This window comes from Elephantulus edwardii, unplaced genomic scaffold (assembly GCF_000299155.1).
Source record: "Elephantulus edwardii isolate Elephantulus edwardi_28Jun2011 unplaced genomic scaffold, EleEdw1.0 scaffold00098, whole genome shotgun sequence".
In the NCBI taxonomy this organism is placed as follows: Eukaryota; Metazoa; Chordata; class Mammalia; order Macroscelidea; family Macroscelididae; genus Elephantulus; species Elephantulus edwardii.
In genome coordinates this window covers 1,009,474-1,025,118 of record NW_006399848.1, presented here as the reverse complement: position 1 = coordinate 1,025,118, position 15,645 = coordinate 1,009,474, and the positions used below count along the sequence as shown (strand labels likewise).

General features: G+C 45.6%; 1 protein-coding gene and 1 pseudogene across 1 annotated transcript in view; both read left to right on the top strand.

Annotated features, from left to right (window-relative positions):
• Nucleotides 1-5,417, top strand: part of LOC102857019 — a 59,718-nt pseudogene extending 54,301 nt beyond the window's left edge.
• A 657-nt stretch (nt 5,418-6,074) lies between these two features.
• Nucleotides 6,075-15,645, top strand: part of TMEM243 (transmembrane protein 243, mitochondrial) — a 26,197-nt gene continuing 16,626 nt past the window's right edge. Inside the window, exon 1 of the mRNA XM_006891442.1 lies at nt 6,075-6,152. Coding sequence (XP_006891504.1) covers nt 6,075-6,152 — 78 coding nt within the window. The remainder of the gene's footprint in view (nt 6,153-15,645) is intronic.

The following is a 15,645-nucleotide window of genomic DNA, read 5'->3' as shown; positions in this document are numbered from 1 at the left end:
GCATCTAGGGCAGCAATGTTAGTTTAAATACACCAAGTAGTATGTACTGAATTTAAAATTATTCTAATCAGGAGCATTTATGATTTCCCACCCCCTCAAACTATATTAGATACCTGTTTATACATGTTGAAGGATTAGTAACTAATGTGAATTTAATGCACAGATGTGATAGGATAAATAGAATAACCCAAACCAAATACCACTACCATTAAGTCAATTCCAACTCATGCAACCTTCCAATGGGTCTCTGAGGCTGTAAATCTTGAGAGGAGACTTCTCATTTTTCAGGGGATTATCTGGCCGACTCAAACTGTCAACCTTTTTGTTGACAGCCTAATATGTTACACACTATGCCCTCCTGAAATGGGGCAAGGGCTGAAAATACCAGCAAAAAAGCATTGTCAATGTTAGAAACAGACTATAACCTAGAAGAAGGTGGAGAAATGGGGAGTAAGTTCTATGGGAAAGAGTTAAGGGATGAAGTGATGCAGAATAATGAAGTAGCCAAAAGAATAAGTATTTTTATCTTTACAGTGAGTAAGAAAACTAGAGGGAAGCTCTGATGGCCTAGGGGCAAGAAGCTGCACTGCAAACCCGAAGGCATGCAGTTTGAATTCATCAGCTGTTCCACAGGAAAAGGATGGACAGTCTCCTTATATGAGATTAACTGCTTCTGAAAATCCACCAGATGGTCAGCTATGGATCAGTTCTGACTCTGCCATGAACAACAACAAGAAAACTAGAATGATAAGAGGTTATAATTTACCAGATGGTATGTCTGGATTTACTTTGGACTTGGCATTTGCAAAGTCCAGAATGCAATAGTCGTTGAAAGTGAAACATTGTGAATGTGACTGAGGAAGAAAATGGGGAGCGTGAAATGGACAGTGACAAAGGTGAAGAATTGGGAAGGCATGGTAATAGAGTCATCCACATGACTATGGCTCAATTTGTGAAAATAGAGAAATATTAAAGCAGTGTTTTTCCAATAAGAATGTGCTTATGAATCTTTTGAAGATCTTATTAAAACGCAGATACTGATGTACTATAATGGATGAAGCTAGAAAGTCTGCATTTCTAACAAGTTATTAGGTAATAATGATGGAGAAATCACTCTATGAAAGACAACCTCATTCTTCATTGCACTGAGTCAGTTCCAACTCATAGCCACCCTACATTGGATTTCTGAGGCTGTAAATCATCTAGGAGAACTCTAGACTTTCTCCCTTGAAATTTCTCATGGATTTAAACCATCAGAGAGGTGTGGTCTTTGGATTAGCAACAGAATCACCTATAAACTACACCAGCAGAGCACTCTTTTATTTTACTAGGGCACTGTAAAAGGAGCAAAGGGTCCATGTCAGAATGACCATATTTGACCTTTACCAACTTTACAAAAGGGAACTGTCCCTGTCAACAGTATCAATAACAAAAAACCAATTTCTGTGAGAGCAGACATGTTTCACATGCTCTTATAACCCTTTCTACTCATCTCAACACCAATCTTACTCCTTTGCCGGGTCAAAAATTCTATGCAATAGCTCACAGACCACACAGAACCATAGTGGAAAAGTAAAAAGTTTTAATCCAGGTTAGTAGCAGAGAATAGATGACTTTGAGCTGTGGTGCTAGAGAAGAGTATTGAATGGACTGCCAGCAGAACAAACAGGTTCATCCTAGAGAGGATGAAACCAGGCTACTCCTTAGAGGCAAGGATTCTGAGGCTTCATCTGACATATTTTAGGCATGTTGCAAGGAGGGAGCCTGTCCTTATAGAGGGACATAGTGCTTGTAAGGGTTGAGGGACAGAGAAAGAGAGGAAGACCACCGATGAAATGGATTGATTCAATGACTGGGGTAAGGAGGGTAGATGTGTCAGAAACTATTAGGTTGGCCCAGGATAGAGCAGGTTTTCAGGTTTCATAGAGTCGCTTTGAGTCACAAGCGACTTGACAGCACATAACAACAACAAGTAATAGAATACAGTCAGGACTGCTTCTGAAATGTACTTGCAGTCACCTGGGCCTTGTGCCTCACAGTTTTAGGCCAGTGTTGCCAAGTTCTCAGCCCAGCAAATTATGGCTCCTACATCCCCAGTTGTCCAACAATCTTGGGCAAAGGCTCTTAGCTCCAGTTCCAATGGTGTAGCAGTCCCAAGGTCCTATCTCATATCAGGTCTGTTTCTCTGCTGTGGCTGTAGGCTCTCTCGCTCTTTCCCTGGAGGTGAGGTTTCTTCTCCAGTGGTGGGGAGGTCTCATTCTCCTCCTGTTGATTTGCTTTATTTAATAATGAGACTAACCAATCCCCTTGTGGCTAGGCTAACACATGATATTTTCATACTCCTGCCCATCTACCTGGCAAAATCAAAGGATAGTAAGGAAAGTCATATTGAAAGATAAACTCCACAGGCTTATTCTTATAGAGGATGTTGCTAAGATTCTTAACCAGTCAACAAGTTGTTGCATGTGACATGGTGACAGGTCCACATACAATAGTAATAGGTGAATGTTTAAATGCCCAATGCATGTGTACAAATATATGTTCAGGGGAGTTGGGGGAGGGTGAAATCCCAGGTCTAATCTAAACTCCATAATAAATACAATTGTTCCCATATTAGTTAATGGGTTTCAACTGATGTTTTCATGAAGCCAGGTGTTTGGTTTGGGTTTTGTTGTGTTGTGTGTTGTGTGTTTTTGTGTGTTTTTCATATTCAAATAACTTCTGAGTAAGGTACTATAGTCTTTGTAAGGTTTTTTTGAATTCTGGAAAAGATGTGGAATAAGGGATATCATTGGTGACATTAGATGAATGTTGGTTGAAAGCAGAGAATGCATGAAAGACATTTATCTATGTTTTATTGACTTGTTGTTTGTTGTTGTTTAATGTCATTGAGTCGTAGATGACTCATAGCGACCCTATGAACGAACAGCCTGAGCACTGTTCGTACGCAGAGTTTCCAGAGGCAAGCCATTTTGGACGTGGATGCCGCTCCTGCAAAATAATTTGATTATGTGGTGCATAACAAATATTGGATAACTGTGCAAAGAATGGGAATTACAGAGCACTTTACAGAGACCATGACAGTCATTCAAACAGAATAAAGAGATACTACATGACTTAAAATCAGGGAAATTGTGCATCTGGGTTGTATCTTTCCGTATTTATTCAGTCTGTATGCTGAGCAAATAATCCAAGAAACTGGACTATAGGATGAGGAAAGAGGCATAGTATCAGAATTAGAGCTGTTGTTAGGTGCCATTGGTCAAGTCCAACTCATAGCGACCCTATGAACAGCCAACCTGAAGCTGTGCCGTCCTCAACATCTGACACACTAGAATCCATTGCTGAAGTTACTATGTCAATCCATCGCATTGTGGGTCTTCTTTTTTCTTTTTTTTGCTGACCCTCCATCTTTCCAAGCATGATGCTCCTTTCCAAGGATAGCCTCACCTAGCTACACGTCCAAAGTATGAAAGATGACGTTTCACTATCTTTGCCTCCAAGGAGCACTCTGGTTGCACTTTTGTCAACACATAACTCTTTGTTTTGTTGGTATTCCATGGGATATTTAGTACTCTTGTCCAACACCACAACTCAAAGGCATCAGTTCTCTTTTTTGCCATCCTTATTAATTATCCAGCTCTATTGCATTGCAGGTAATTAAAAAGACCATGGCTTGAGTCAGGCTCGAACTGATTAACTTTCAAGCAGATATTATAGCTTTTCACCATTTTGGAAAGGTCCCTGACATTGGACAACGCCATGTCTCCTGAGCAAGACTCATTAATAACCTGAGACATAAAATGACTTTGTTTATTGAAAGGGGATATGGTCCATCTATCTCAGAACCATTAGTAAATTTGGACAGAGGGACAAATACCATCTTTTGATTAGCAGCCCAACACTCTATGGAGTGTCCGTCAGTGTTCCTGGAGAAAGGTGTAGTGTATTGCCTGGCACTCTGACAACGAACGGTTCGAGGGAAATGGAAAGGTGTTTTACTTAGCCCACCTTTTAGGTTAAGAGGAACCAAAGGCCCATCTTTTAGGTTAATAGCATAAAGCATGTTGGGATTGGCATGTAGTCATTTAACTCGATATTATTCTAAACAAAGCCTCTTTTCCCCCTAAAAAAACAAAACAAAGACTAAACCACCAGCAAACCTAAAAGCCAAAAAGCAATGGTATCTCAGTCCACTCAGTGTTGCAAATTCCAAATCTATAACTATGTGGTTCTTAGTCTGTTCCTTATTTCAATCCCATATCCTGAACAATTGAGGGACTATGTGGAATTTAATTGTCCATAACATTGCAACCTAGATTTTCTCCCTCTTCACAAGCCTTTTCAGCATCTTCTTTTATCTAGGCAATCTTGTGTTTCAAGAACCCAACGTGGTTGTGTTTGCTTCAGAATATTTATAAAAATAATTCCCAATGCAGCGAGTTGTGGCCTGCTCATCTCAAGTTCTCTATGTCCTTAAAACCTAGAGGTTGGCTGCAAATATGCTTATTCAGCACCATCACACTAGCAGGCGGCACGGTAAAGAGCTCCTAGTACGCTTAATATCTTGACGGTCTCTGGAGAGAATTCCTATCACAAAACAAAACTGGACAAAGATACAAACAACCCCATTGAAAATTTCTAATGCCCTTGCCCTATCTTAAGTGCAAAGTCCAAGGTGGTTAAAGCAGACCTAAGTATTCTTTGTCCACATGAATCTCGCGGATGCCTAATTACTAGGATGCTGGGAAACGTGCGTCGCTGAGATTTGTGCCCCCCAAGGGAATAAACTGGCACCTCTCAAAATAAAGATCCGCAGCCAATGCGGCGCCTCGGCTCTGGGGATTGGCTGCCGCGGCCGTGATGTAGCGTGGGTGGGCCCGGCAGGTTTGCGACATTGGCCGCGGGTCCCGGCCAGGAGCGCGGCTGGAATCCGTAGGCTGGATCCGGGGCTGAGCGTCCGGTCTGCACCGGTGCTGCGGGTCTCTACCTGCCCCACGTGTCCTCGAGCCTCGGCACCCAGGTTCGACACTGTGCGGACAGGCGCCCAGGCACAGTGCGGCCAGGACTCCCAGGCGTGCAGGCGGCGCGGGACGCCGAGGTATGGCCTGCGGGCGCGGGACGTTTACGAGGAGGGTGGCGGATCGATGGCGGGCCCTGCCCATATTCTCTTCAGCTCCCTTTGCCCGGCTCCTGCCCCGGCATCGGCTAGATGTAACCAATGCGAGTTGCCAGGCGCGGGCACTGCAGCGACCCGAACCTGCAAGCGCTGTGGGAGTGGCCTGTGGAGCGCTGGCGTCCACTCCGGCCCACCTTACTTCTCCCGCCGCCCCCCCCCATTTGAGACTGGAAGGGGCGAGGGCTTTGGCAAGTGGCTTGCAATCACTTCGCCCACTGCAACTTTTCTTTTTTCCTGAGCATGAAGGTGTAGGTGCTCACTCTAGAAAACTTGGAAATTCGGGCGTGAAGGAGTCGGGGTAGTGGGGGGGTGGGGGTTGTGTGTGAGCCGCGGCCTCCGGGCGAGCGCAGCGTCGAGATTGGGGGAAGTGGGAGCTGCCGGCGCCCCGCCGGGACTCGGAAGGGGGAGCTGCCCGCATGGGGGCGCCCCGCCGGGACTCGGGGAAGGGGGAGCTGCCCGCGTGGGGGCGCCCCGCAGGGACTCGGGGAAGGGGGAGCTGCCGGCGCCCCGCAGGGACTCAGGGAAGGGGTAGATGCCCGTGTGGGGGCGCCCCGCCGGGACTCGGCCGCTCCCGGGCGAGCACCGCGCCGAGATTTGGGGAAGTGGGAGCTGCCCGCGCGGAGGCGCCCCGCGGGGACTCGGCCACGCGGCGCTTGTTTCCTTTTACTTCCTGCGGCAGCAGCTCAAGTTGCGGCGGCGAGCGGGGCGGGGGCGGAGCGGCCGCGGACCCCGGGACTGAGCCCACCTGCCGCCGCCAGCCGACTTCCGCCCGAGGCCTGGGGCCCCCAGCAAGAGTGCGCCGTGACTTGGCCTTTGGAGTCGTGGACCTGACACTTCGGGAGGTAATGCTGGCCCGGCTTTGAGTTGCTTTGGGAAAGAGTGAAGAAACCCCAAAATGGAGGACTTTTCTACCAGGACCTACGGCACCAGTATCCTGGACAACAGACCTCTGTTTGGAGAGATGTCTGCCAAGGTGAGCGGGAGCCCGGGGCCCCAGGCCAGGGTGTGTGTCTGACTGCCGTCCATCCCTTGTCCCTCCCGTAGACCCGGCTGCGCTTTCTGCAGCCCCGAAGGGATAGGAGAAAGCTCTGGTTCCTCAGCCTTGCACCTCCTCACTTTCTGTAGGACAAGGTTGGCCAAGTGCCGTGAAGGCCGCGTGGAGAAAGTTCACAACGTCCTGGGCTCTTGGGGCCCTTGGGTGGGGTGGGGGCGACGAAGGCCCTTTGGAAGAGGCATAGCCAACTTCTTGAGGGCTCTGGGTTCCTGCTTCAGGTGTGTGCCCAAGCCTTTCTTGAGAAATATTTGTTTACTTGGAGCTGTAAGTGTTTTCTGCTGAAGCAGTGAAACCGCAGAGGAAGGAAAGGGTGAAATGCAGGCGCTTGATGATGGAGCTCGTTCCAGGAAATGATTACAAAACCCAAATATTGTACTAGTGGGAAGACATTGGGGAAAAATACTCCTCAAAAAACCAAAAGCCCATCCCAAATACCAAACTAGGACTTTAAAGGCATCTTTTTAAAAAGTTTAGATATGTAATGATGCTTTGGGCCAAAACTGAACACTCTTTCCTGCCTTTTGCCTTAACTTTGTGAGTAGTCTGGGCAAGTTTATCCTGGTTTTCCACCTCGAAAATAGCATTCGTGAGCCTTGTCACCTGACAGTCCCTCCAGCCTCTCACAAATTAGGACGTAGAGGAGTCCAAAGCTGCTTGGATTTCTCTGCTTTGGCACTTAGAGCAGAAAGGGAACTTAGACCCCAGGCATTCTGAGACATAGCCTTGAATTTGGAAACTGCCAAATCTGCCATGAGACTTAAATTTCATGTGGATTTTTGTTTTCAGTTCTCAAGGATTTGGATAGGAAAATGTTTGAGGGCGTTTCTCCAGGAAGACGCACTTGTTTAGCTTATGGTTTTGCATAACCCTAGCCCCAGGGCACCTGCTTTGATAACTGTAGCTCTAGTTAAGTGTTCTTCTTAGGCACCATTGAGTTGGAACTGACTGACAGCTGACCCTCCAGCAGATGGGTGGGGAGGAGCTTGCCCATCTTTCTCCTGTAGAGCAGCTGGTGGATTCAAGCTACATGCCTTTGAGTTGGCAGCACAGCTCCTTAATACTTGTACAAATGTTGATCATAATATACTGGGTCCCAGGGATCCAAAGATCCCGTTCAGGTGGAGGAAATGGGATTGGTCCGATGACAGGGATATGGTAGAGAGAGCAGTGACTCGGGGAGCTTGGAGAAGACCTCAGCGGATGGCCTCACCATCCAGCGGTTCTCATAGTGTTGGCTTTCTGCTAGGAATTCCCTTTCACTGGGGCCCAGTGGAGATTTTTTGGGCCTGGGTCTTGGAGGCAGCTTACTGTTTGGAGTCGTTGACCCCAGGGCATCTGGCTGCCTAGTGTCTTGAGAGCTCAAACATTCAGTGTTTTCCCACACTCATTGGCTCGCAGATCAAGGTTGTAGATGATTCAGACTTCAAGCTTCCATTAACCTTGTAGCCGCTGGAGTACAGAGGCAGATGGCTTGATAATGGACTTGTAGATTTATGTAGCTCCTTAGAAATATTGATGTTTTCTGAATAGCTTGGGCCAAAATACGAAAACCCATCCAAGAGCTGGATTGTCCCAAATGTATTTATGCTTTATTGCATACTTGTTTAGACCAAGAATAGCACCAACACTACTTAGACAACTTTTGGATGTTTTCACAGTAGATTTAGCTATTCAGAAAAAATAGTGAAGAACGAGATTCTAGACCTCTAGCTTGCTCTCTCCAGTTCTCTTGGACTGACATGGTGCTTGGAGAGGGAAACTCCATAAAATGGAGAAAGGAGAGCCGCCTGCTCTGAGGCTTGCTGAATACAGGTGTTTGGAGTTTTTGTTTTGTTTTTAAATAAATTGAGGAGTGAAATCTGTAGGGATCGAGGCATCCTAATTTCTGGTTTTATTGACAGTGAGTAAAGATCTTCTTTGAGGGTTGAAGTGAGCAATGTGTTATCACAGTAATGAAAGGACACTGAGAAGCCCTTCTTTGGCTTCTCTCTGTCTGTGTTCCCATTTTGTCCTATTTATAAAGCCAGGAAATTAGACACAATAACCATGCTGCACTGGAAACAATATTGGTGAACTGCTATCCCTGAAGGGAAAAAATCTACTTCCTGCTAGAGTGTAACAAGTTTTTAGTTCTGTCCTCTTTAAAGCAACACAACTGAAGTCCAAAGAGTTACTATGAGTGTCAGTGAAGAATTAGGAGGGATGTTTGTGTTTCCTCATTGCCAGGCAACATGCTCCGTTTAACTTGCCCTTGTTTGGTCATTGGATTCCTTTATAATATGGATTCCTTTATAATATGGGTCATTTTCCTTTACAACTAAGGAAACTGAACCTCAAAAAGGCTGACTTTCTTGCAATTAGATAGTTAATTGTCTTCTGGTAATACCACGTCAAACACTTTTTATTAGTTAATGTGTATATATGTTGTTGTTGTTGTTTATGTGCCGTCGAGTCGCTTGCGACTCATAGCGACCCTATGTACAACAGCCCTAAACTCTGCTCTGTCCTGTGCCAATCACACTGTCTCTGACACTCCCATCCCAATTATCCCAGTCACTAAATCATTCCACCTCATAGAGGGCCTTCCTCTCCTGCACTGTCCCTTCACCCTCCCAAGCATGATGTCCCTCTCTAAGGACCGGTCTCTCCTCACAACATCCAAAGTATGTTAGACGGAGCCTCAGAATCCTCGCCTCCAAGGAGCCACCCGGTTTAACCCTTTCCAGGACAAATCTGTTTGTTTTCCTAGCAGTCCATGGTATTTTCAATACTCTTCTCCAGCACCACAGCTCAAAGGCATCAATTCTCCTTCTATCCTCCTTGGTCATTGTCCAACTCTCTGATGCATAACAAGTGATTGCAAAGACCACGGCCTGTATCAGATGCACCTTAGTCTCCAGAGAGACACCATTGCTCTTCAGTACTTTGGAGAGGTCCCTAACAGCAGACTTTCCCATGGCAATGCACCTTTTAATTTCCTGGCTGCTGGTGCCAAGACTGTTGACTGTGGAGCCAAGCAAACTAAAGCTGTGTACAATCTCAATCTCTTCACCATCCATCCTGATGCTGCCAATTGGTCCAGTGGTGAGAATCTTTGTCTTCTTGACATTGAGCCTCAATCCATATTGCAGGCTGCAGTCGTTGACCCTCTGCAGCAGGCGCTTCAGGTCCTCTTCAGTTTCAGCAAGCAGGGTTGTGTCATCCGCATAACGCAGATTGTTGATAAATCGCCCACCAATCTTGACCCCACATTTCTCCTCATAGAGCCCAGCCTCCTGGATAATCTGTTCTGCATATAGATTGAAGAGGTATGGAGATAGGATGCATCCCTGGCGTACGCCCTTCCCAATTTTGAACCATCCAGTATTCCCTTGCTCTGTTCTGACGACTGCCTCCTGGTCCAAGTATATAGACAGTTTAAACTCAATTGCGTCGGCTGACCCTCCAGTGGGTTTTGGAGGCTGTAGATTGCTAGGAGGAAATAGCCCGTCTTTCTTCTGGGTTATGGCTGGTAGATTCGAGCTGCCAGAGAGTCGTGGCCTCTGGGTTAGTAGTGCAGCTTTCTGTGGACTAGGCCACCCGAGTAATTTCATCTAGACTGCATGCCACAGAAGTTCAAAAAGTAGTCTGGATAATCACCTAACATTGATTGCCCTTTCACAGGAAATAGAGAACAAACAGGTCTATCCTGGAGAGGGTGAAATCTGTTTGCTCCTTGGAGGCAAGGATTTTGAAGCTCCATCTCACATACTTTGGGCATGTCACCAGGAGGGACTAGTCCTTAGAGAACATCATGCTCAGAGAGGTAGAAGGTCAGTGTAGGAGAGATTTGAAGGAGATGGATTGGTACAGTGACTTTGGCAAGCAGTGTGTGAAACAGGGAGTTACGCCCAGGATAGGGCAAGGTTCAGAGCTTTTTATTGGTCAGAGGGTTGCTGTGAGGAGTCATCAGCTTGATGGCACATAACAACAATAATTTGTTCAAAGACTCTGGATCCATAAAGTCTGGAACTTTAGCGTCATAGTTAATTCCTGAAAGAACTTTTGTCTTCATCTGTACTTGATGCACTAGTTTCAGTGGTTAAAAATTGTTATTCATTCGTTAGTGTGACATTTAGAAATTACAGATTCAGTTGGTTCTAAAGTCAAAGTGCAGCAATTCTCTGTTTCGTGAATAACTAAGGTGGCTTAGTGGTAAGGCATTGGATTGCCGACACAAAGGTATATGATTTGAATCAATCAGCTGCTCTGTGAGAGAAAGATGGGCAGTCTCCTGTGTATTTACTGCCTCTGAAAGTCCACCTGAGTGTCAGCTAAGGCTTGGTTCTGACTTGACATTATACAGTAACCATAATAGACAAAACAGAAAGTTACTCTTTGTACAGACCTTATCTCTCCGTTAATGCCTTTAGGATTATAGAATACTAGCTGGGCAGTTTTGAAAGAATAGAGTTCTTGGTCTCAGCCATTTCTATGTTCTGTGTGGTGGTATATATATCTGTTTCATGTGAACAATAAGTGTGCAAAGATGTCATGACATTAAAATATGTCTGAAGTTTACAAGTTTGCCCTGTAGTTTAGCATTGGTGATAGAATGCAAAATGTGTGGCGCTCACCAAGACGTCAGCAGTCCGAATTCAAGAGCCACCTACCTCTTGTTGGAAAGATTTCTTCCCAGGAGGATTGATCGCCTTGAAAACTTGAGAGGATCATTATGATCTGGAACCGACTTGAAGGCAGTGGGTTAAGTTTGGTTTTGGGTTAAATAAATACTGTTCAATAGAGAAGGGAGCGAGGGCCTAGTGGGTAAGGAGGTGTGTTGCCAACCCAAAGGCGGGAGTTTCCAGTCCACCAGCTGCTCTCTGGGAGAAAGGTCGGCACCTCCTGTGCAGTTGACAGCCTCTGAAAACCTGCTGGAGAGTCAGCTTGAGTCACTTCCACCTTGATGGCACCCAACAACAGCAACATGAAACAGAATTGTGTGGGCTACGTATGTAACTTAAAATTTTCTGGTAGCCACATTTGAAAAGTAAAAAGGAGTTGTTATTGTTGTGTACCAATCCAGTTAGAACCGCTCCATAGCTGACCCGTCATCAGTGGGTTTTCAGTGGCAGTGAAGTGCACAGAAAGATATAGCTCATAGAATAAGTTGTTGGATTGCAAGTGTCTGACTTTCCACTCTGAGTTACATCAACACTGCAGGACACTGTAGAGCTGCCTCATAGGGTTTCCAAGTTTATGATCTTCATAGAAGCTGACTACCACATTTTTAACCTGCAGAGCCTGGTGGGTCTAAACTGCCGATCTTGTAACCATTTAAAAGTGCTTTAACCATTCTTATATACTTAATCTTGTATATCCCCAATATTACCATGTCCACATGTAATTAACAAAACCTTTCCCCCCCATACTGACTTTGAGAGCCAGTGTATATTTCACATTGAGTGCTGAGTTTGGTTTGTACTAGCCACCTCTCTACTGCTGAATAAGAGTATATGGCTGTCCATACCCATGCTTGTGAAACATTTTTCTTTAGGACTTCTCAGAACCTTTAACACACTATTGGGGTCAAAGTTACAGAGGGGTAAATAATACTTAGAGAAGTATTTCAGCAATGTGGAGTCTTTTAAATAATGTCTTTCCCTCCTTCTGGAAACATTTATGAGTCAAATGTAAGCAGAACATCTTTGGAGAATTATTTTAGGAGCCGTCCGATGCTTCCCCTTTGTGTGAGTTTGAACATGGAAGAATTCTCTATCTCCTTTGCCCTTTAAAAGTTGCTCCAGGACAGCTCTCAATTTGGACATTCTCTGTAACTGAAATGGATAGACTTTCGAGGATCTTTGGGGCTTGTGAATGAAATTAATTTGCTAACTGGGCACGGAGTCATCTGAAACAGTCCCCATTAAGGTAGTGTAGTAAATTGTGGAGTGGAAGTATTGGACTGTTCTCTCAGTGGGAGAAACCAAGCCACTTCACTATTCAACCTAAAGCCCACTGTCACTGAATGAATTACGACTTATTTTGACCATACAATGAACACTCTTGGTACCAGCAGCCAGGAAATCAAGAGGAGAATTGCATTGGGAAAGTTGCTTATCAGAGACTTCTCCAGAGTACTGAAGAGCAATGACGTCAGTCTGGAGACTGAGATTCAGGCCATAGTCTCTGCAGTTGCTTGTTATGCATCAGAGAGCTGGACAATGACTAGGGATGATAGAGAATTGATGCCTTTGAGCTGTGGTGCTGGAGAAGAGTGTTGAATATACCATGGACTGTTACCATGACAAACAGGTTTGTCCTAGAGAGGGTAAGACCAGGCTGCGCCTTGGAGGCAAGGATTGTAAGGCTTTGACACTCTTTGGGCATCTTGCAAGGAGGAACCAGTCCTTGGAGAGAGAACATCATGCTTGGCAAGGTGGAGGGACAGAGAGAGGGAGACCATCACCAAGATAGATTGATTCACTGGCTGGGTTAATGAGGGTGGGTGTGTCAGAGACAGTAAGTTGGCACAAGATAGAGCAGGTTTCAAGGCTATTGTACATAGGAGTCACGAGTGACTTGACAGCTCATAACAACAAACAACATAGGACAGGGACAGCCGTTCTGGTGGCTTAATGGTAAGGGGATTGCCCTGCCAGTGCAGAGGTACGTGCTTTGAATCCACTAGTGGCTGCATGGGAGAAAGATGGGCAGGCTTCTCCGGTGATGTACAGCCTCTGAAAACCACAGGTGGGCCAGCTGTGGGTCAGTTCTGTGTCCACGGTCCAGAGCAGCAGCACAGGACAGGGTAGCACTCTGCTTCGCGGGTTCACAGGCTTCCTCATTTTGGAAGCAGTCTGCCCCATCTTCCTTTTGCTTGGTTGGTGGATTCTAATTACTGATCTTGCAAGTTAGTGCTTAACCATTGCACCACCGGGTCTCCTCTTGGTTTATGGTAGCTAATGTGAAGAGGAAAAGGAAGTTCATAGGGAGCACGGTGTCACTGGTTTTATACCAGCTTACTCTCTTGATTTCTACTAATCATAAAATATATGATTCATCTCCCAAGGGTAATAACAATTATTATCCCTTTATTTCTCCCTGGATGCAATGTAGCAAAAGTGAGTTATTTGTAGAATAATAAATACACATAACTTGACTCCTCAACTGAAAACATAGGGGGGGGAACTTCTGTAGGGAAAAAGCAGAAATTTCATATGTAATGGTATTTGCTTTTTTTAAATAAATCTTCCCTTTCTAACCCCCCTCCACTTAACACTCCCCAAAGTAAGCCAGCAAACAAAAATTATGAAAAACAAAGTCTCTTCAAGGAATTCAGACCTAGAGTACTTGGCTTCTGCACACCATAGTGTCAGATTACAGTGGTACTTCATGCCCATTTTGGGGCTTTTGCTCCTTAATTAAGAACAAAGCTGTAGTTAAGATTGTCTGCCCACTGTCCCCAGCCCCTACCCAAGAGACACACTGTCTTCCCAGGAGTGCAGGCTTCTTGTGTGTCTCCCTGTGACAGTGCTGCAGAGCAGAACTCCTGTTTCCCTCAAAGGCAAGCCTGTGGGACTGAAATGCCTCTCGTCCAGCCTGCCTGGCCAGTCACAGTCCCTCTGCTGGAGAAACAGTTCCAGACACATAGATGCTGTGACTCTTCTTTCCGACGGTAGTTAAGGTTTCCCTCCTCTAGTCCCAGACCGTGGACTTGGGATCCTGAGGGCAGAAGGCAGACATTTCTATTTTCAGGTAACACCTCATGTATGTCTGGCTAGCAGTTCCTGCTGGCCCTGCTCCTCCAGCTGCCCATCTGCTCATTGCAAATGTTGTCCTTTCTTCCCCAAGTATCTGACTGCTCATTCTGGTTCCTTGGCTTCTGACTAGCCTCACGACACAGCCTGTGGCCGTGCTTCCCCTCCTCCGAGGCCGGCCCTTAGAGATGCCCCTTGGTGCACACACACCCTTTGTTCTGAGAGGGTGTAAGCTCAGGGAGTGGAACCTGGTTCCTCATTTCTTTTTTTAGCACTAGGCAGTGTTTACTCATTTCTTGATTTTATATATGTAAATTTCAAGTGAAGTGAGAATTTAGCATTGCCAGAAAAGTAACCATCATTCTCGGGGGCACTCGGAACCACCAGCTGAAGGCAGGTCTGGTGTTGTGAAACCTGAAGTTTTGGATGGCAACATGGGAATTGGTGCTGCAGGCGCTCATTCTCACCTCTCCTTGCCACATTGCAGTGGAGAAAACAATTGTAAATGAGTAGGAAGTCTCTATTTTAAAAGAAAGTGAGCTCATCTTGGCCTTCTAGAAGATGATGGCTTCCTGAGATTTCCTTTTTATAGACGTGATTTTTACTGGTCTGGGGCAGTTGGCTGGCTATGTTGTACTGATGTGTGTATGTCTCCAGTAAGTTAAGTCAGGCATAAGTATTTAAAAAAAAATCAAGCCTACTTCCTTTGAATTCTGACTCATTCTGACTGTAAGATTCGCTCAGCATTTTTTTTACGCTAAAACATTTAATGACACCAACAACTGATGAATTAAACATCTTATGGGTGGTTGAATGTCTTTGATAATTACTTGCAACACTAGTCTAGGAGAAACTTTGTACTCTAAGAAGACAGCTTTTCTTCTGGTTCCCTAGATATGGGCTGATGTGCCAAGCCCCAAGAGCTCTCTTCATCTTAATTTTCTCCTCCAATGCCCCTGCCCGCAGGGACATTAGGTGACCCTAGGAAGGGAAGAAAGAGAATGGGGGGACAGGAGGCACAAAAGGAGGAAGACAAGTTGAGAATCTCCAATCAAGTCTTCATTTTATTGAAAGCATTCACAGTTTATGCAATGGGGGAAGACTACATGTTTCCAGCAAGCTGAAAGTTATCTGGTGAACAGAAACTTAGCAGGGTGGTCCCAGTAAACTGAAACCTATCCTCCCAGGGTGGGGTAAACCGAAACTATCCTCCCAGGGAGGGGCAACATGTCCAAACATATTCTTAGAGAATTACAAAATGGCTTCAGCTAGGTAGAACAAGCGGCTCGGCCCCCAGCAGATCCTCCCTTCTTTCAATAATTATTTGAAGACTGCAAAAGTGCAACAGGATTACCTTTGGTGCTCTCCTGTTTGACCAGGTGACTGTCTTAGGTTGGACACCACACCTACTGATCTTACCCATCATGGGCTAACCCAGCTGCTACAGTGGGGCGCCTGTCTTGGGTTGAAACAGGGGCTGGTGTCTCTTACCCGTCTCTAGCTGCCTCATTTATTAGCCTGAATCATCAAGGATTTTCTTTATCGGCCATTTGCAGTCTTTGATAACGGACTTGTATGGGAGGGAGGCTATGGATTCAACCTGCTGCTTGATAAAGCGTGTAAGCCTCTGAATTGCCCAGGGGCCAAAAGAAATAAGCAAAAGAAAGCCTATT